This window comes from Chiloscyllium plagiosum, unplaced genomic scaffold (assembly GCF_037043375.1).
Source record: "Chiloscyllium plagiosum isolate Xiang-an unplaced genomic scaffold, Cpla_swu_hap1 HiC_scaffold_2, whole genome shotgun sequence".
Taxonomy (NCBI): Eukaryota; Metazoa; Chordata; class Chondrichthyes; order Orectolobiformes; family Hemiscylliidae; genus Chiloscyllium; species Chiloscyllium plagiosum.
In genome coordinates, this window is record NW_028270140.1 from 149,250,548 (window position 1) to 149,273,091 (window position 22,544).

A 22,544-nucleotide genomic window follows, 5' to 3' on the forward strand; every position below is an offset into this window, starting at 1 on the left:
GGAGCACTTAAGCACCACTTCCAATGATTTGGGTAGCGAATGGGTGCCAATCAATCTTCCCACTCCCTCTTTATCTAAACTTCATTTCTTTTTTTTAATTCGTTCATGTGATTTGAGTCCCTGGCTAACCCAACATTTATTGCCCATCCCTAATTGCCCAGTGGGCTATTAAGAGTGACCCACATTGCTGTAGGCCTAGAATGAGTTGATAGATAATGCATTAGCAAAAAGGTTAAATTAAACACAATTACATTTTGAGAACTACAGTCAATAAAAACAGAAGAACACAAACACAGAATTAACACTTTAGTTAAAGAGGACAACAATTTTCTAAAATCTATGCAAACACGTTATTTGAATAAGGGTACTGTGAAGCCCTGCGGGCACTTCTCGCAATTCACTCAGAAGTTTGTTACAGAAGTCTCTTCAGCATTACTACTTTTGTTCGCTCACCTGATAATTTTTAGCAGCTTCACTTACGAAGTGATCAGTGCTCTGATTTTGAGGGTCAAATTGATCCAGCAAATGGACAACATCAATTATGAGTTGTGAGTAACTTGACATGTTCAAACAGGAAAAACCTGTTGGAAGGTAAATAGGAAAATGTGTGTGAACAGGAGACTTAGTTTTCTGCAGCATAGCATCAGCATCAGGTTTGGAGTGAAATTGATAATGTTGGAACTTTTCACATATTTTAAGAATTCAAAAATATTTCACATATAAAAAATCAATTTGGAGAGATTTTCTTTCGATGTAAGCCATGAGAACAGCCCTCTTATGTGCACCAAAAACATGAATGGCCAGTTAATTTTGTTTTTAGTAATATTAATCAAGAGAAGAATATTGGTCAAAACGATAAATCAATGTAAATTACACTGCATCAATACTTGAAGAAAGCAAGCAAGTTCTCTCCAGAGTTCTGACATTATCTCACAGCAGTGTCTCACTAAAATAGTCTATCCACTTTGAGCTATTTGTAGGAGTTTGATGTGAAAATTAGTTGCAATGTTTCCTGCATTGCCACACTGACACATTGAAAGTACTTGATTGATTGTGAAATGCTTTGGGTTTTTCTGAGGTCTTGAAGGTCACATTGTAAAACGTAGGCCTTCCTTTTTTCTTGAAGACTTTAAAGAAATTCCCTGCCTTATTTTGAATTGCTTCACTGGAACAAGAGCATGTGTTCATCCAAATGATAGAATCTGAGCCAAAAAAAATCTCTCAGCACTGGAGTGTCATAATGTGATCACAGAATCAACTTGAACAAAATGATTTTTAACTCACAGGCAATAGTGAACACCAACTGAGCGGGTACTGTACCGCTAGGCTAATACAATGCAATCAGAGAATGATTCACTTCAAAGAAGGCTATTTGGTACACTGTACCTTTGCTACTTCAGATTATTGCAATTCACAATATAAAAACAAATCACCCTTCTCTCTTTTGGCTCCTTTGCCAATAGCCTTATTCCTGTATCCTTTGATAATTAACCCTTCCGGCATGAGAAACCATTTCCTCTAATTTGCTCAAACAACACCCTTCAGGTATCTGAACACGTCCAACTCAACACAATTAATGATTAGAAAATAACAAGACACACAAATGGAAAGGCCATTGCCCTATAAATTCTGTAGGTAGGTTTGAAGAGCATATTGATGATAAGCTATGAAACTCTCTGTCCCTCGTTCTAAACTATCTTCTACTGGCACACACAAGAGGTTAGATTGAGATGTTTTAAAGCTCTTCATATCTAAGGGATCTATACTCACTTTAGCTTGACTCTTCTTTTTAAGATATTTAAAGAAGCTATTGCTGTCTGTCTTGAGTTTACCCCTTAAGTTTGTTTTCACAAATGTATTGGTATTTATCTTCCAAAATACTATAGATTCTAGAATGATTCCTGCAGGTTGGAAGGCAGCAAATGTCATTGCATAGTTTAAGAAGGGACTGAGGAGAAAACGTAGAAGTATAGACCTGCTTATCTTATAAAAGAAACAAGAGGATTTGCATTTCCAAAGCAGCTTTCACAAATCCTGGATGTTCTTAAGTGCTTTACAGACAATGGAATATTTCTGAAGAAGGGGCTGGTTCGCTCAGTTGGCTGAACAGATGGTTAGTGATGCCAGCAATATGGATTCAATTCCCACACTGGCTGAGGTTACTGTGAAAGACACTCCTTCTTAACCTCTACCATTGCCTGAAGCCTGGTAACCCTTAAGTTAAAACACCACCAATTATAACGGGAGAGCAGCCCGATGGTCTTGTAAGACAATGGTAACTTGATCTTCAAAGTGGAAAGGTGATTTGCATGCACCTAGAGAATAAAAGCAATAATGAGATAAATAACTAGATTTTTTAGTTATGCTAGTTAAAGATAAATAGTGATTAAGATGCTGGTGTTAATTCCACCTTTCTTCTGCAAAATAGTGCTTTTGGATCTTTTAACTCTACCTGTGACAGCAGGGGTGGGGGGAAGCCTTGCTTTAACATCTTCTCTAGAAGATAGAACATCTAGTAGTGCTGCCCTCATTCAGTACGGCACAGAGTTGTCAGCCTAAATTATGTATTCAAGTCTCTTGAGTGGGACTTGAATGCATAAACTCTGACTCACACGCTGTAGAATTTACAAATAGATATCATTGTCACACTGCTCGAGGTGCACTCTTACGAGTCCCTTGAAGTGATACATGCTGCACAGAACATTCTGGATATGTGTCAGTATCCAGTGACAACTTCTCAACAGTATGCAGAGCTTAAGGCCATTTTGTTTCTGTTGCTCTCAACTCTGTCAGAATTATTTTCATTTTAAGATAGTATTTCACAGTATATGTGAGAATGCTATTGGCAGCAAATATAATGCATTATTCATGGTAATGCACAGAGACTGAAACCAGGCTGCAATTTTCATAAAAATATAGCTTGAATGTATAATTTTTAGTTTGCCATATTTTTTCACTCCTCTTCTAATTTGGTGAATTATCATTCTATGGTCAGCAGTACCTTCGATACCTTCAGTATCCATCAAGGCAAGGCATGTTAGTGCATAGATAGCAAATTCACCTACAAGCATTACTAGATTTTCTGTAATGATGTGCTTTGGACTGTTAGAAAGGTACCTATCAAACTAGCTATTCTACATACATGCCATATTTTCCACACAATGAGGTTTGAGTAACAATGTCAGTATAGGTAAATGACAAACTGGACTTGCAATGATGTTGTGGAGGAAGATTTCCTGGACTGTATACCTGGTGGTTCTTTATATTAATGTGTTGAGGATCCAACCAGAGAACAGGCTATTCTAGGCTGGATACAGTGTGCAATGAGAAATAATTAATTTATAATCTTGTAGTGCAGAGACCCTTAGGGAAGGATTGACAATAAAATAGTAGAACTGAAAATGTGTTGCTGGAAAAGCGCAGCAGGTCAGGCAGCATCCAAGGAACAGGAGAATCGACGTTTCGGGCATAAGCCCTTCTTCAGGAATGAGGAAAGTGTGTCCACCAGGCTAAGATAAAAGGTAGGGAGGAGGGACTTGGGGGAGGGGTGTTGGAAATGCGATAGGTGGAAGGAGGTCAAGGTGAGGGTGATAGGTCAGAGTGGGATGGGGGCGGAGAGGTCAGGAAGACCCCACCCCACTCTGGTCTATCACCCTCACCTTGACGTCCTTCTACCTATCGCATTTCCAATGCCCCTCCCCCAAGTCCCTCCTCCCTACCTTTTATCTTAGCCTGCTGGACACACTTTCCTCATTCCTGAAGAAGGGCTTATGCCCGAAACGTCGATTCTCCTGTTCCTTGGATGCTGCCTGACCTGCTGCGCTTTTCCAGCAACACATTTTCAGCTCTGATCTCCAGCATCTGCAGTCCTCACTTTCTCCTATAAAATAGTAGAATTCTTCATTAAGCCAGAGAATGAAGTAGTCCATTCCAAAGCAGGGGTCCTGAATCTAAACAAAAGAAACTGCGAGGATATGAGGCAGGAATTGGTAAGGATGGAAAGTTACAAAATTGTTGATGGTGGATAGTCAATGACTAATATATTAGGAATGTGCATTACAACAATAACAATGGGTTGCAAAAATAAATCAAGAAAGTTACTCAACTACCACTTACAAAAGAAATCAGGGATTGCATGACATACAAAGAGACATATAAAACTGCAGAAAAAGCAGCAAGCCTGAGTATTGAGAGTATTTTAGAATACAGAAAAAAAGTTTGATGAAAAGGCAGAAAATAGAGTATAAAAGTAAACTTGCTGAGATAAATGCTGATAATTAAAAGCTTCTATGAATATGTGAAGAGAAAAAGATCAGTCAAAGCAAATGTAGGTCCCTTACAGAAGCTGTGGAACAAAGAAATAACAGAAAAACAGAACACACACTTTGGTCTGTCTTCACAAATGAGGGCACTAATAACTTCCTATGGAACCATGAGTCCAGTGAGAGGGAGGAATTGAAGGATATCAGATTTAGTAAAAATTGAAGTGCTTGAGAAATTAATGAGTTAAAAGGCTGACAAATTATCATAACCTACATGTCAGAGTACTAAGGGAAGTAGTGGCTCTGGAAATATTGGATGCATTAGTTGTTATCTTGCAAAATTCTCTACACTCTGGAATCGTTTGTACAGATTGGAGGATGGCAAAATCCCACTATTTAAAAAGGGAGGGAGAGAAAAGAAAGAGAGTTGCAGAGCACAAACAGAAATTGTTGAAGAAACTCAGCAGATCTGGTGGCATCTGTGGGAAGAAACCAGAGTGAATACTTCAAATCTGGTGACTCTTCATCAGAATTGACTTTAATAGTGGGGAAAATAATATGAATCTATTTTGAAAAATGTGATAATAGAACTCTTGAAGATTAACTGGGATTGGATAAAGCCAGCATCAGTTTACAAAAGGCAAATCGTGCTTAATAAATGTACTGCAAGTCTTTTGAGGATGTAATTAGTAGAAGTGTGCATGAAGTAACTGCAACAATTATTCATTGCTGTGTGGCACAAAAATAAAAAGGGAATGACTAACAAGAGAACTTTGGAATAGGATTAGATCCAAGGAAGGAGGACAAAAATTGGCCAAACAAGTAGACCTGAGGATTGGGAGCAGTTTAGATTTCACCAAAGGACAACAAAGTGATTGGTTAAGAGGGAGAATACAGAATTCAAGAATAAGAGTGCAAGGAACATTAAAACTGATTGTGAAATCTTCTACAGGTATGTGAAGAGAAAAAGATTATTGAAAACAAATAACAAATTCTTACAATGAGAAATAGAGGAAACGATAATGGCGAACAAGGAAATGGCAAAACAATTAAATCTGTATTAGTTAAAAAACACAAGTGCTTGAGAAATTAGTGGGTTAAAAAGCTGACAAATCATCATTGCCTACATATCAGAATACTAAGGGATGTAGTGGTTTTGGAAATATTGGATGCATTAGTTGTCACCTTGCAAAATTTCACAAAGAAGGGCATGAATGTAGTCCCAAAAATGTTGGAAAATACATGGTCTAATGAGAGGTTGGAACTGAAGGAATTCAGTATTAGTAGGAAAATGGTGTTGGGGTAGTTGATGGGATTAAAGGTCTTAAATCCCCAGGGACTGATAATTTAAGAATCAGTTTTGGTAAAAGCCCCAGAAATATTGGATGCATTGCTGGTCGTCATTCAAGATTGTACAAACTCTGAAACCGTGCCTATGGATTGAAGGGTAGCTAATGTAATCCTATTATTTAAAAAATAAGATAGAGAGAAAACAGCAAACTATTGATTGATTAGCAGGGAAACAGTGACAGGATCAGATAGAGTCAGCATAGATTTATGAAAATGCTTGATAAATTCACCAGAATTTTTCAAGGATGTAACTAATAGAGTTGATGAGGGGTAGCCAGTGGACGTGGTTCACTTGGACTTTCAGATGGCCTTCGATAGAGTCCATTTAAGAATGACCATTGAAAATTAAAGTACATGTGACTGGGGTCGTATATAGTCATGGATAGACAATTGGTTGGTTGTTAAGAAACAAACAATGTAAAGTTGAGTAAGTGGACAAATGCATGACAGATTCGCTATAACATGGATAAAGGTAAGGTGGTCCACTTTGCTAGCTAAAACAGGAAGGCAGATCATTATCTGAATGGTAGTAGATTGGGAAACAGGGAGATCTGGGTGTCTTTTTACACCAGTTGCCAGAAGTAAACATGCACGTTCAGCAGGCAGTGAAGGTGGCAAATGGTATGTTAGTCTTCACAGGAAGAGGAGTCAAGTGTCGGAGCAAGGATGCTTTGCTGTAGTTGTACAGCACCTTCATGAGACACACATGGAGCATTGTATGCAGTTGTCTGAAGAAGGATGTTCTGGCCATGGAGGAAGTGAAACTAAGGTTAAGCAGACTGACTCCAAGGTTGGAAGAACTGACTACTAAAGAGACATTGGATCGGTTAGGGCTAAGATTACTGGAATATAGAAAAACAAGAGGGATCTCAGAGAAACCTATAAAATTCTAACATAATTAGTCAAAGCAAATGCAGGCAGGCTATTCCCAAATACCAGAGAGTCCAGAATTGGGGACACAGTCTAAGGATATAAGTTAGGCCATTTATGACTGAGATGAGGCAAAATATTTCCTTCCAGACAGCGGTGAGCCTACGAAATTCTAGCCACAGAAAGGTGATGATGCCAAAACAGTGTTTTCAAGAAGAAGTTAGACATACTTCTGAGGGCTAAAGATCAAAGAATATGGGGACTGAGTTGAATGTTCAGCTACAATTATATTGAATGGTGATGCAAATGTCATTATAATGAGCTGTAGTGATTGTCAAGCGATCAGCTAGCTGGATATCATAGAATATGAGTTCCCAGATTGGACTAGATTAATAGCTCCAATCAGTGAGACTTGGCTGACATAAAAGGTGAATGTCAGGGATATTTGAGATCTTGAATGCCCGATTCAGTGAGAGACATTGCTGGTGTTCAAAGGCTATAGATTGGTGAATAAAGGGTAATTGGCAATGGGATGTCAGTCTCCAAAGAGTTATTTCACTCATGACACAAAATTTGGAAGGAGTGTGAGTTACAAGAAGGATGCAAGGAGGCTTCAAGAAAATGTAAGTAAAAATATACAGTTGAAGCTCAGACTTTTGACAGAGGTTGTACAAAAAAGAAGAGATGATGTTGACAAGAGTGCGTAGAAAGAGGGTATGAAATGATAAAGGAGGAACTTTAAATGATAAGGTGTGGAAAGGGAAAGGAAGAGGAGGAAAATGGAAAGTTGGGGATGGAGAACGATACAGGAAGTAAAACAGTGCCAATTTACATACTGTTTTAAATTGAATCAAAGACTTGTGGGAAAGCCTGGGACCAGAAGGCATAATCTCAGAATAAGGTTTCAACTATTTGAGACAATTGAGGAGGAATATCTTCTCTCAGAGGATAGTGAATTTATTTTTGTTCACTCGTGGCATGTGGATGTGCTGACTGGGTCAGCATTTATTCCTGGTTGCTATTGAGAAGATGGTGGTGCATTCCAGTCAGCAAGTTACACACACAATGCTACGCAGGAGGGAGTTCCAGGGTTTTAACTAAACAACACTGAAGGAACAGGATATATTTTCAACTGTGAATGGTGAGTGGCTTTAAGGGAAACTTGCAGTTAGTGTTCCCATGTATTTGCTGTAGAATGTGTAATTTCTTTTACCACAGTGGACTGGAGAGGTTGGAGTGTTAGGCGTATTGAAGGCTGAGAGAGCTTTTTTTTTAACCAGTAAAGGAATCTAGTTTAATAAGGAAAAGGAAAAAGTGAAGATGAGAGGCAATCAGAGCAGCATAATCCCATTGATTGACAAAGCAGACACAATGGGCTAAATGGCCTACTTCTGCTTCTATATCTTTTGGTCTTACAGCAAAATAGTATCAGTGCATCATTGATGTTTCTATCTGTTAAAGATTGCTGAAATGTTGGTGTGTTTCAGTAAACTGAAGGATTACTGATATTATAACTGGCATCTTGTAGGAGATCTTTGAATGGAACAAGGACATGAAGACAGTGATTCCTAATATTGACTTCACATATTTAATTAGTTAATTTCTTATCCAATCATCTTCATTACTCTATGAAACATGAGTAATTTAAGAAGGGAACTCATCTTGGATTCACATGGCGCCTACTATCTCAAGAAATTGTAATGCCAGCTGAACTAAAGGAGCAACTTGGGCACAAGTTTGAACTTGAGCAATGTGAACTTTGTTTGAAGAAGAAATTTCAGTCCTAAATTAAATGAAATCAAAACTTTAGGTTTGGCAGCATAGACAGAATCCTCAGAGGTATTCAAGATTTAGGTCATTGTATGACTGGATTTTATTTATGGATTGAGTACCAAAAATGGGGTGAACATCTTAAATTGTACTGTGTTTAGATAACAGTCTATACATCAACTATTCCTATACACCAATACAAAGTCTTAAGTAAATAACATAAGCTGAATGATGGATTGAGAAGGTGAACTTGGATTATTACTTCAAATTTAGACCAACCTTTAGAAAAAAAGCATCCATATTCAAATTTGTGACAAGGATAAAAGTAAACTGCTTTTAGAACAATCTCTTTATTCAAAAACTAGTTCAACAGATTCATAAAATATATTTGTAGAATGTGAGCATCATTGGCTCATTTATTCCTCATCATTTGAAGGTGCAGGTGTTGGACTGGAGTGTACAAAGTTAAAAATCACACAACACCAGGTTATAGTCCGACAGGTTTATTTGGAAGCACTAGCTTTTGGAGTGCTTTTCCTTCATCAGGTGGTTGTGGAGAATAAGATCGCAAGACACAGAATTTATAGCCATATAGCTATAAATTCTGTCTTATGAACTTGCACTCCACAACCAACTGATGAAGGAGCAGTAGGCTGAAAGCTGGTGCTTCCAAGTAAACCTGTTGGACTATAACCTAGTGTTGTGAGATTTTTAACATTATTTATCACCAATCTCTAATGGCCCTTGAGAAGGTGATGGTGAGCTACCTTCTTGAATCACTGCTGTGGGCATTGGATTCTGAACAGATCTCTTTCCTTGATGTTTAATATATGTGAGGGTCCTGAAAGCACAGCCACATTGCTGCAGATCTGGCATCATGAATGACCAGAGAAGGATTGTAAATATCTGACATTAGAACTTTCGTGAATCAGATGGAGTTTTACAACGTCTAGCAGATAATTGTCACCTTTACGAATTAATTACATTTATTCAACGAATTGAATTTAAACTGCCAAGCTGCTAAAATGCAACTTGAGGTGCTGCACGCAGCAGTCCCCTGCAACCGCAGATTGTGGTGGTTCACGGACTCCCAGCCCAACTGCTTGTTCTGTGGCGCTGTGGAGTCCGTGGACCACGTATATATTGGGTGTGGGCGTTTGCACTCCCTTTTTGATTTCCTTAAAAACCTTCTCCTCTGTTTTTGGCTGCACTTCAGTCCCACGCTCCTGATCTTTGGGCACCCGGTACGGAGGAGGGAGGGCAGGTCTGAAGACCTCCTCGTGGGTCTGCTCCTGGGCCTGGCCAAACTGGCCATCAACAGGTCCAGGCAGCGGGCCGTGGAGGGGGTCGTTAGGGCCGACTGCCTGCCCCTCTTCCGCGGTTACGTTAGAGCCCGGGTGTCCTTGGAGAAGGAGCACACGGTGTCGACCAACACCCTGGAGTTGTTCAGGGAGAGGTGGGCGCCGCAGGGAGTGGAGTGCATCATTTCTCTCTCCAACTCTATTTTGATTTAGTCCCTACCCTCCCCCTCACTGTTTTGATCACACAGCACTGTCCTTTGATGTGAAGGGCAGTGTTTGTCACTGGCCACCCGGGTGTTTTCCTATCTTCCTGGTGGTGGAAATTGAATAAAGATTCGTGCACTTTGTGTCTTTCACTGTGTCTCACACCTGCACACACACACTCACCATGGGTGCTGGGGATAAAATAAGCACTACCTCACTTAGGTGGTAGTGTGGGGGTTAAATTTAAAAAAAAAGAGGAAAAAAAAAGAAAATAAAATGCAACTTGAATTCATGTCTGCCAATCATTAGCCCAGGTTCCTGGAATGGTCATTAAGGAATATATCCATTGTTATGGAGGGAGGGGCAGGCAGTCGGCCCTAACGACCCCCTCCACGGCCCGCTGCCTGGACCTGTTGATGGCCAGTTTGGCCAGGCCCAGGAGCAGACCCACGAGGAGGTCTTCAGACCTGCCCTCCCTCCGGGTGCTCCGGTTTCCTCCCACAATCCAAAAAATGTGCAGGGGTTAGGTGAATTGGCCATGCTAAATTGCCCGTAGTGTTAGGTGAAGGGGTAAATGTAGGAGAATGGGTCTGGGTGGGTTACGCTTCGGCGGGTCGGTGTGGACTTGTTGGGCCGAAGGGCCTGTTTCCACACTGTAAGTAATCTAAATCTAAACTCTTTGTTATTGTTCTTAAATGACAGGCTGGCAAGGGATTAGTGTCAAAGACATAAGGAGAGTTCAGAGTTTATTTGGATCCTAGTCCTTTTAAGTTAAAATTTTAAAATTGACAAATTCCGTCAGTTCCATGGATCTTTTATATCCCTATGGTTTCCTGAAGAGGTTAGGTGGTGGGGAGATTTAAAGGTTGAATCACAATCATAGAGTCATGGAGTCATAGAGATGTACAGCACGGAAACAGACCCTTCTGTCCACCTCGTCCAAGCTGATCAGATATCCTAAACTAATCTAGTCCCATTTGCCAACACTTGGTCCAGATCCCTCTAATCCCTTCCTATTCGTATACCCATCCAGATGCTTTTTAAATGCTGTAATTGCAAAGTCTCTACCACTTCCTCTGACAGCTCATTCTAAACACACACCACCCTCTGCGTGAAAAAGTTGCCCTCAGGTCCCTTTTATATCTTTCCCCTCTCACCCTGAACTTATGCTCTCTAGTTCTGGACTCCCCCACCCCAGGGAAAAGACTTCCTCTGTTTATTATATCCATGCCCCTCATGATTTTATAAACCTCTATAACCTCAGCCGCTGACACTCTAGGGAAAACAGCCCCAGCCTTTTCAGCCTCTCCCTGTAGCTCAAATCCTCCAACCCTGGCAACATGCTTGTAAATTTTTTCTAAACCCTTTCAAGTTTCACAACATCCTTCCGATAGGAAGAAGACCAGAATTGCATGCAATATTTCAAAAGTGGCATAACCAATGTCCTGTACAACTGCAACATAACCTCCCAACTCCAATACTCAATTCTCTGACCATTAAAAGGAAAGCATACCAAATGTCTTGTTCATGATCCTATCTAGCTGCGACTCTATTTTCAAAGAGCTATGAACCTGCACTCCAAGGTGTCTCTGTTCAGCAACACTCCCTAGGACTTCATCATTAAGCGTACAAGTCCTGCTCTGATCTGCTTTTCCAAAATGCAGCACCTCGCATTTATCTAAATTAAACTCCATCTGCTACTCCTCAGCTCATTGGCCAATCTGATCAAGATCCCATTGTACTTTGATCAATACATAAATGGCCAATGTACCATTGTCTACTGTCTTGGTTGCGCACCACTCATGTCAAATAAAAGTAATGCAACCCTGAGAACCACGTTAATTCATTTTGGTTTTGTACAGTGTTAAATAGTTGAAGCAGGACACACAACACTGAGCTCTAAAACATTTATAGCCTTCCTGATTGCATTCACTTCTACATCTTATGTGTGTCTTGCATGAGATGAAATAATGATCTCTAGTTTCCTCTATAAACATGAGTGCCAAAGCTGCTCCATAACAACTAAGTTACCCATTTATTATAGCTGGCAAGTGATAGAAGTACAATCCATTTTCTCTCAGGTGATTTATTCTAATTTATTCTGCAATGCCACTAGTGGGAATATAGCATTATAATTACGGCACACTCCAGGCATAACTGTTTTGCCAAGAAATCTTCTGGCTGAATAATGATTGAGTTTGAATTGGGATTTTAGCTGTACGTCATGATACAAATGCTACAGGAAGGATAGAAAGGCAGGCAAGAGAGGAGGGGAGTGGCATTTTTGATAAAGGATAGTAATACAGCTGTGCTGAGGGAGGATATTCCCGGAAATACATCCAGGGAAGTTATTTGGGTGGAACTGAGAAATAAGAAAGTGATGATCACCTTATTGGAATTGTATTATAGACCCCCCAATAGTCAGAGGGAAATTGAGAAACAAACTTGTAAGGAGATCTCAGCTATCTGTAAGAATGATAGGGTGGTTATGGTAGGGGATTTTAACTTTCCAAACATAGACTGGGACTGTCATAGTGTTAAAGGTGTAGATGGAGAGGAGTTTCTTAAGTGTGTATAAGACAATTTTCTGATTCAGTATGTGGATGTACCTACTAGAGAAGGTGCAAAACTTGACCTACTCTTGGGAAATAAGGCAGAGCAGGTGACTGAGGTGTCAGTGGGGAAGCACTTTGGGGCCAGCGACCATAATTCTATTCGTTTTAAAATAGTGATGGGAAAGGATAGGCCAGATCTAAAAGTTGAAGTTCTAAATTGGGGATAGGGCATCTTTGACAGTATTAGGCAAAAACTTTCGAAAGCTGATTGGAGGCAGATGTTTGCAGGTAAAGGGATGGCTGGAAAATGGGAAGCCTTCAGAAATAAGATAACAAAAATCCAGAGAAAGTATATTCCTGTCAGGGTGAAAGGGAAGGCTGGTAGGTATAGGGAATGCTGGATGACTAAAGAAATTGAGGGTTTGGTTAAGAAAAAGAAGGAAGCATATGTCAGGTATAGACAGGATAAATCGAGTGAATCCTTAGAAGAATACAAAGAAAGTAGGAGTATTCTTACGAGGGAAATCAGGAGGGCAAAACGGGGACATGAGATAGCTTTGGCAAATAGAATTAAGGAGAATCCAAAGGGTTTTTACAAATATACTAAGGACAAAAGGGTAACTAAGGAGAGAATAGGGCCCCTCAAAGATCAGCAAGGCAGTCTTTATGTGGAGCCACAGAAAATGGGGGGGATACTAAATGAATATTTTGCATCAGTATTTACTGTGGAAAAGGATATGGAAGATATAGACTGTCGGGAAATAGATGGTGACATCTTGCAAAATGTCCATATTACAGAGGAGGAAGTGCTGGATGTCTTGAAACGATTAAAAGTGGATAAATCCCCAGGACCTGATCAGGTGTACCCGAGAACTCTGTGGGAAGCTAGAGAAGTGATTGCTGGGCCTCTTGCTGAGATATTTGTATCATCGATAGTCACAGGTGAGATGCCGGAAGACTAGAGATTGGCAAACGTGATGCCACTGTTTAAGAAGGGCGGTAATGACAAGCCAGGGAACTATAGATCTGTGAGCCTGACCTCGGTGGTGGGCAAGGTGTTGGAGGGAATCCTAAGGGACAGGATGTACATGTACTTGGAAAGGCAAGGACTAATTCGGGATAGTCAACATGGCTTTGTGTTGGGAAATCATCTCTCACAAACTTGATTGAGTTTTCTGAAGAAGTAAGAAAGAAGATTGATGACGGCAGAGAGTAGACGTGATCTATATGGACTTCAGTAAGGCGTTCGACAAGGTTCCCCATGGGAGACTGGTTAGCAAGGTTAGATCTCACGGACTACAGGGAGAACTAGCCATTTGGATACAGAACAGGCTCAAAGGTAGAAGGTGGTGGTGGAGGGTTGTTTTTCAGACTGGAGACCTGTGACCAGTGGAGTCCAACAAGGATCGGTGTTGGGCCCTCTACTTTTTGTCATTTACATAAATGATTTGGATGCGAGCATAAGAGGTACAGTTAGTAAGTTTGCAGATGACACCAAAATTGGAGGTGTAGTGGACAGCGAAGAGGGTTACCTCAGAAAGCAAATCTTCAGATAAGCAAATCTTAGCAGGACTTGTACACTTAATGGTAACGTCCTCGGGAAAGTTGCTAAACAAAGAGACCTTGGAGTGCAGGTTCATAGCTCCTTGAAAGTGGAGTCGCAGGTAGATAGGATAGTGAAGGCGGCGTTTGGTATGCTTTCCTTTATTGGTCAGAGTATTGAGTACAGGAGTTGGAGGTCATGTTGCGGCTGTACAGGACATTGGTTAGGCCACTGTTGGAATATTGCATGCAATTCTGGTCTCCTTCCTATCGGAAAGATGTTGTGAAACTTGAAAGGGTTCAGGAAAGATTTACAAGGGTTTTGCCAGGGTTGGAGGATCTGAGCTACAGGAGAGGCTGAACAGGCAGGGGCTGTTTTCCCTGGAGCGCCGGAGGCTGAGGGGTGACCTTATAGAGGTTGACAAAATTATGAGGGGTGTGGATAGGATAAATAGACAAAGTCTTTTCCCTGGGGTCGGGGAGTCCAGAACTAGAGGGCATAGGTTTAGGGTGAGGAGGGAAGATATAAAAGAGACCTAAGGGGCAACTTTTTCACGCAGAGGGTGGTATGTGTATGGAATGAGCTGCCAGAGGATGTGGTGGAGGCTGGTACAATTGCAACATTTAAGAGGCATTTGGATGTGTATATGAATAGGAAGAGTTTGGAGGGATATGGGCCGGGTGCTGGCAGGTGGGACTAGATTGTGTTGGGATATCTGGTCGGCATGGACGGGTTGGGCCGAAGGGTCTGTTTCCATGCTGTACATCTCTATGACTCTAAATGACCAGCTTGCAATGTTCTCATTTTAGCTTACTTAACTGTTAAATGTACAGCCTATTTAAAATGATTCACTGAATACACAGCTGGAGGATCTTTAAAATACGTTTTGAGCAGTTTCAGATACAGAATATAGGACAGTAATCCAATTTGGCAATTTGTGTTAAACATGGCAGTAAACTGGAATAGAGTCATAAAACATGTTTTTATTAGGACCCTGTATTCATTCGCAAATTACATTCTCAATTGATTTCCAAAGTATGCAATAGAGTACTGGAGTGAATTAAAGTGGTGGTTTATCAGGTAATGTGGAACAGCAAAGACCTGTACCAACACAAGCTAACTTGTGCTAACTGACAGAATCTGGCAATCAAAATCATAGAATACTAATAGAGTGGAAGGAGGTAATTCAACTTGTCACGTCTCTAGGAGCTACCTGCAAGAACTCAGTTAGTATTGCTTCTCGTCCTCAACTGAATCTGCCTTTGCCGGCTCTTGGGCAGTGATCTCCACAGCCTAACTGCTTGTGGCATAAAAAAACTTTGTTCCCAGAGAGCTCAGTTGGAGCAGCAGTTCGACCCCAAATGGAACCCTGCCAGAAGTCGAAAAGGCTGATGAAAGTTACATGAGCACAAAGTGATGAGTTGATTAGCAGGTAGTTGGTAAATTCGTAGAATCCCTACAGTGTGGCAACAAGTCCTTTGGCCCAACAAGGCCACACCGACCCTCCGAAGAGTAACCCACCCAGACCAATTCCCCCTGACTAATGCACCTAATCTACACGTCCCAGAACACTATGGGCAATTTTGCATGGCCAATCTACCTAACCTACACATCTTTGGACAGTGGAAGGAAACTGGAGCACCCGGAGGAAACCCACGCAGACACAGAGAGAATGCGCAAACTCCACACAGACAATTGCCCGAAGCTAGAATCGAACCCAGAGCCACCATGTCCCCCTTTGTCCACTTTAAAACTGTATTAAGGAAAGTCAAGAGTTCTAGTCTTTTTCTTTATAAAGGAAATCTATTTAATTTTCTACTTGTCTTCAATTGAAGGGTGGGGCTGTTTTAACTAAAGGTATGGCAGAAGAGCTCAGTCCTGTGTGTTCCACAGCCTGCAGTACATGAGAAATCTCAGATGTAGCTGGCAGTTTGGATGATCACATTTGCAGGTTTCATGAGCTTGTGTGAGGTTTGGAGTTAGACCATCAGCTGGAGGCAGAGCAGTGTATGTGTTGTGTTGAGAGTTAAATGACGTGGAGATGCCAGGGTTGGACTGGAGTGGACAAGGTCAAAAATCAAATGACACCAGGTTATAGTCCAACAGGTTTATTTGAAATTGCAAGCTTGCAAAGCTCTGCTCCTTCCTCAGGTGTGGTATGATAGGGATGTGTAAGACACCATATTTCTAAGAAAAAGTTAACAACTTGAAAACTAGCTATCCTTATTGAATCCTTTAATCAGTTAGGAGGTAGACTGCTGATTAAAATGCAAAATCCAGATTCCTTTCAAGACTTTGTCCCGAGATAATTAAAGGTTTAACAAAGTACAAGAGGTGATATCCCAGGTTAGACAATGCACTTTAGGTGTGAAGTCCTGCTTTGAATCTGTCTATGTTTTTAAGCTGAGGTACAATTTTATTTTTTTGACAGAAAAGAATTTTGAATGAAATAATTCCACCCCTGTAAGTGTGGACAGAGACAGAGAGAAAGTGGGTGTGAGAGGGAAGGTGTGTGCATCTGTGTCCATGCCTGTGTTTATGTGAGAAAGAGTGTGTGTGTGTGTGAGAGAGAGAGCGAGAGAGAGAGAGAGAGATGGTGCAAGAGAGTGTGCATATATGTGTTTGCGTGTGAAAGAGAGAGAGAGTGTGTGGAACTGTGCAAGAGAGTGTGCATATGTGTGTGCCTGTGTGAGAGAAAGAGAAAGGGAGAGAGAGTGTGTGTGTGTGCATGTGTATGAGAGAAAAAGACTGTGTGTGCATTTCAGAGAGTATGAGCGTGTCAGTGCATGTGTGTATATGACACTGTGAGCGTGTCTGGAAGAGGTTCTGTGTAAATGTGCAAGACAGTGTGAGTGTGGTAGGGTTACCTGTTGTGTGACATGAAACCCAAGATCACGGTTGAGTCCATCCTCATGGGTACAAAACTTAGCTATCAACCTCTGCTCAGTGACTTTGCATTGTTGCGTATCTCGAAGTCCACATTGGAGAATGCTTATCTGAAGATTGGAAGCTGAATATTTTGGACTGTGAAGGTATTCCCCAACTGAGAGTTATTTGGATAGCATGTTTTCAGATATGGTCCCTTGCAGCTTGAAGAAGTACAGTCAGGGAAGAAATGGGTGACCATCAGTCAGAAGCAAGGATATCGGAAGGCAGTCAAGAAAGCCCCAGAGTGCATCCCACTCAAGAAGAGCATTTTTGTGTTGGAAGACTGTAAGAGTGGCCATTCCTCTGAGTCGTGAAGTTAAAGCTGAGCTGTGCAAGATGGGTGCAGAAATAGAACAAGACCTACAGTGGTAGCAAACCTAATAGTGAGGGATATAGACAAGCACATTTGCTGGTGCAGTTATGATTTCAAGATGATGTGTTGCCTCTTTGGGGCGAGGGTCAAGGATGTCCCAGAATGGCTGAAGGGCATTCTGAAGGGGAAGGGAAGTACATGTATTTGAAAAGGCAAGGACTGATTAGGGATAGTCAACATGGCTTTGTGCGTGGGAAATCATGTCTCACAAACTTGATTGAGTTTTTTTAAGAAGTAACAATGAGGATTGATGAGGGCAGAGCGGTAAATGTGATCTATATGGACTTCAGTAAGGTGTTCAACAAGGTTCCCCATGGGAGACTGGTTAGCAAGGTTAGATCTCACGGACTACAGGGAGAACTAGCCATTTGGATACAGAACTGGCTCAAAGGTAGAAGATAGAGGGTGGTGGTGGAGGGTTGTTTTTCAGACTGGAGGCCTGTGACCAGTGGAGTGCCACAAAGATCAGTGCTGGGTCCACTACTTTTTGTCATTTACATAAATGATTTGGATGTGAGCATAAGAGGTACAGTTATTAAATTTGCAGATGACACCGAAATTGGAGGTGTAGTGGACAGCGAATAAGGTTTCCTCAGATTACAACAGGATCTTCACCAGATTGGCCAATAGGCTGAGAAGTGGCAGATGGAGTTTAATTCAGATAAGTGCGAGGTGCTGCATTTTGGGAAAGCAAATCTTAGCAGGACTTATACACTTAAGGGTAAGGTCCTAGGGAGTGTTGCTGTACAAAGAGACCTTGGAGTGCAGGTTCATAGCTCCTTGAAAGTGGAGTCACAGGGAGATAGGATAGTGAAGAAGGTGTTTGGTATGCTGTCATTTATTGGTCAGAGTATTGAGTACAGGAGTTGGGAGGTCATGTTGCAACTGTACAGGACATTGGTTAGGCTGTTTGAATATTGTGAGCAATTCTGGTCTCCTTCCTATCAGAAAGATATTGTGAAACTTGAAAGGGTTCAGAAAAGGTTTACAAGGATGTTGCCAGGGTTGAAGGATCTGAGCTACAGGGAGAGGCTGAACAGGATGGGGCTGTTTTCCCTGGAGTGTCGGAGGTTGAGGGGTGACCTTATAAAGGTTTACAAAAATCATGAGGGGCATGGATAGAGTAAATAGAAAAAGTCTTTTCCCTGGGGTCAGGGAGTCCAGAACTAGAGGGCATAGGTTTAGGATGAGAGGGGAAAGATATAAGAGACCTAAGAGGCAACTGTTTCATGCAGAAGGTGGTATGTGTATGGAATGAGCTGCCAGAGGAAGTGGTGGAGGCTGGTACAATTGCAACATTTAAAAGGCATTTGGATGTGTATATGAATAGGAAGGGTTAGGAGGGATATGGGCCGGGTGCCGGCAGGTGGGACTAGATTGGGACATCTGGTTGGCATGGATGGGTTGGTCCGAAAGGTCTGCTTCCATGCTGTACATCTCTATGACTCTATGACATTAAAAGGTCGCAGTTTGCATTGGTACCAATGACCAACGCAGAAAGAGTGGCGAGGTCCTGCAACAAGAACTTAGGGAGCTAGGTAGCAAATTGAAAAGCAGGACCTCAAAGGTTGTAACCTTTGATTAAAAAAAAATTGGTGAGGCAAGAATTAATCAACAGTAGTCAGCCTGGCTTTGTTATGGAGAGATCATACCTCACAGATTTGATTGAATTTTCTTAGAGGTGACTAGATGTGTGGATGATGGTCATCCAGGGATATAGACTTTATGGACTTGGATATGTCTTTGGCTTTTGACATGTCACACATAGGAGACTGATCAAGAAAGAAAGAGCCCATGGGATCTACAGCAATTCAGGTATTGGATTCAAAATTGGCTTCGTGGCAGGATGCAGAGGGTAGTGGTAGAAGCTGTTTTTGTGACTGGTAGCCTGTGTCCAGTGGTATTCCACAGGATTTGGTACTGTGTCCCTTGTTATTTTTGGTGTACATTAATGCTTTAGACATGAATATAGGAGGTTTCATCAGTATGTTTGCAAATGACATGAAAATTGGTGGTGAGTAAATAGCAAAGAGAAATCCTTTGACTACGATATAACATAGATGGGCTGGTTAGATGGGCAAAGCAATGACAAATAAAATTTAATCCTCAAGAGCATGACATGATGCATTTTGGAAAGACTAACAAGGCAAGGGAGTACACAAAAATGGTAGGACCATAGGAGGAACAGAACATCAGTGGAACTTTGGTGTGCACATTCACAGGTGCCTGAAAGCAGCAGGAATGACAGAAAAGGATACATATCTTTTATTAGTCGAGGCATTAAATAGAATACTTTGTGGGTAATGCAGAATGAGAGGTTATAATTTTAGAATGAGGTGTGAGAGATTTAAAACAGAGATGAGGAGAAATTACATCTCTTAAAAGTTCAAGAATCTGTGGAATCCATCACCCCAATAGATGCCAGGACATTAAGTAAATTTAAGGAGGAAATAAACTGATGGTTAATTAATAATTGGTTGAAGAGTTATGGAGAGTGGGCAGGAAAGTGGAGTTGAGATCAGCCACGATTGTACTGAATGGTGGGGTTGGTTGGAGGAGGTATACCTGGTTCTAGTCCTGATGTTCTTTTGTGCAGGAGCAGAGAGATTATGATGAAACTGTATCATGTTAGTTAGGCAACAGCTGTGTGCAGTTCTGCTTGCCACATCATATGAAGGATGTGGTTGCTGGAGAACGGGTTCAGAGGACATTCGCCAGAATGTTGCCCGACCTGAAACGATTCAGCTATGAAGAGAGACTAGATAGGCTGGAGCTGTTTTCCATAGAACAGAGAAGGTTCAGAGGTTTCTGACTGAGGTGTACAAAATCATGAGAGACTAAGACAGGTTAAATAGGAAGAAATTATTCCCTTTATTGGACAGATCGATGACTAGGATATAATAGATATAAGGTAAAAGGGCAGGAGATTTAGAGGGGACTTCAGGAACAGTTTTTCTCACTCAGTGTGGTGGGTTTCTTGAATTCATTCACTATAGAAGTGGGAACAGTTACAACATTCAAGAAGTATTTAGATGATCACTAAAAATACCATTGCATACAAGGCTACAGACAAGCTAGAAAAAGGGACTTAAAGCAGATAGATTCTTGATAACTGTCACAGAAATCATGGGCCGAAGGGCCTCTATCCAAGCTGCTAAAATTCTATGACTCTGTCTTCTTTGGTTCTTTAGCAAAGCATCTGAAATCATTATCCTATAGTTGAACATTCAGCTAATGAGAACAACTTCTCTATCTACTTTGTCCAGACATTGTGATTTTGAAACGTCTATGACATACATACACAGGAGAAATTCTTTAGGGGAATGAAAAAAATGCAGAGATGGAACAAAAGTTTTGTGTCTGTCTTCACAGCTCAGTGTTACAAGTTATATACCAGAAACAGAGGGTAGCCGAGGAGTTTATCAAAGGAAGGTAATTAAGGCAATTAATATCAGCTGAGGAGAAGTACTGGAGAATGGCAAGGGACTAAAATTAGACAAACTCTCAGCATGTGATGGCCTTTACTCTAGGATTTGAAAAGAGAGGGATATTGATATAGTGGATGTGCTGACTATGATTTCCCCAAATTCCTTAAATTCTGGAATAGTGCCATCAGATTGGAAGTCAACAAATACATCACTACTATTGAATAAAGGAGAGAGCGAGAGAGAGAGAGAAAACATCAAACTACAGGCAAGTTAGCCTGGAATGTGCTGGGATCTATTAATAAAGAAATGTTAACATTAAAAAACCATCACATGCCTAAGAACAAGTTAACATGACTTTACAAAAGGAAACCGTTTGCCTAACTTTTAGAGCTTTTTGAAGATGTACCTAGTTGGGTGGATGATGGGGCAACAATTGTTGTCCTATATCTTGATTTCCAAACTCATTCACCACAAAAAAAGTATGAACACACAAGGTAAGGATTCATAAGTTGAGTGTTATGTTAGGATAGATAGAGGTTTGAAGTACTGAGCACACTTAAAGAAGGATGTAAATGAATTGGAAGCAATTCAGAGAGGATTTACCAGACTAATATCTAGAAAGTTAAAAATCACACAACACCAGGTTATAGTCCAACAGGTTTAATTGGAAGCATACTAGCCGTTGGACTATAACCTGGTGTTGTGTAATTTTTAACTTTGTACACCCCAGTCCAACACTGGCATCTCCAAATCAATATCTAGAGAAGCAGGGATGCACCACTGAGGCTTGATGAAGTTCTGGTCAGATTGCATTTGGAATATTGTGAGCAGTTTTGGACCCTATATTTAAAGAAAGATGTGCTGGCCTTGGAGGGGATTCAGAGGAGGTTTACAAGAATGATCCTGGGGATGAAGGGCTTATCATATGAGAAGCAGTTGAGGACTCTGCGTCTGTACTTGATGGAGCTTAGAAGGATGAGAGAGGGCGATCTCATTGAAACTTACAGACTACTGACACTGGATAGAGTCGATGTGGAGAAAATGTTTCCATTATAATAGAGCCTAGGATCCAAGGGCACAGCCTCAGAGTGAAGGGGCAACCTTTTAGAACTGGGATGAGGAAGAATTTCTTCCACCACAGGATGGTGAATCTGTGGAACTCATTGCCACAGAAGACTGTGGAGGCCAAGTCATTGGGTGTATTTAAGACAGATAGATAGGTTCTTAATCAGTAAAGGGATCACAAGTTATAGGGAGAAGGCAGGAAAATGGGGTTGAGAAACATATCAGTCGTTACTGGATGGTGGGGCAGATTCGCTGGACAGAATGGCCTAATTCTGCTCCTACGTCTTATTGTCTTACAAGGATAGAATGGATAGGCTAGGCTTTTATCCAATGGAGTTGAGAAGAGAAAGAGTTGAATTAATTCAAACAATTATTAATTAATTAAGTTCCTGAGGCATCTTGACAGGACAGATTCTTGTCAAGCAAGGGAGTTAAAGTTTATCAAGCATAAATGGGAAGAGGATTAGAGGTCACAATGAGATCAGCTATGGTCTTACTGAATGGCTTAGCAGGCCCAAAGCACTGAATGGTGCTCCTGCTCCTTGTTTGTCTGGTCATATGTTTATGGACAAAAAGCAGAGAAAAGGGAGAAATGAGGCATTTTTATGTGGAAGACTGTGATAAGTGGAATGCTGCAAAACATCAGTGCTGAGGCTTCAGCTATTTACAATCTATATTAAAGAATTAGACAAAGGGATAGCTAGATCATACTAAGATCATACAAAACTAGTTTGGAATGTATATTGTGAGGAGGACACCAAAAAAATGTGAAGACGTATAAAAGGTGAGGTGAGTAGGTAACAAGTTGGCAGGTGTTGTAGAATGAGGGTACTGTCAGGTTATTCATTTTAACCGTAAGGATAGACATGCAGAACATTTTCATAAACAGTTGCGT

At 41.0% G+C, this 22,544-nt stretch overlaps 1 protein-coding gene and 1 long non-coding RNA gene across 5 annotated transcripts in view; one reads left to right on the forward strand and one right to left on the reverse strand.

Moving 5' to 3' along the window:
* Positions 1-22,544, reverse strand: part of cfap99 (cilia and flagella associated protein 99) — a 145,641-nt gene that overhangs the window by 113,261 nt on the left and 9,836 nt on the right. For all 3 annotated transcript variants that reach the window (XM_043704124.2, XM_043704129.2, XM_043704116.2), the window contains exon 2: positions 454-581. In XM_043704124.2, the coding sequence (XP_043560059.1) occupies positions 454-564 (111 nt within the window). In that variant the 5' untranslated portion in view covers positions 565-581. The remainder of the gene's footprint in view (positions 1-453; positions 582-22,544) is intronic.
* Positions 1-22,544, forward strand: part of LOC122556885 (uncharacterized) — a 110,305-nt gene that overhangs the window by 81,007 nt on the left and 6,754 nt on the right. The window lies entirely within an intron of this gene.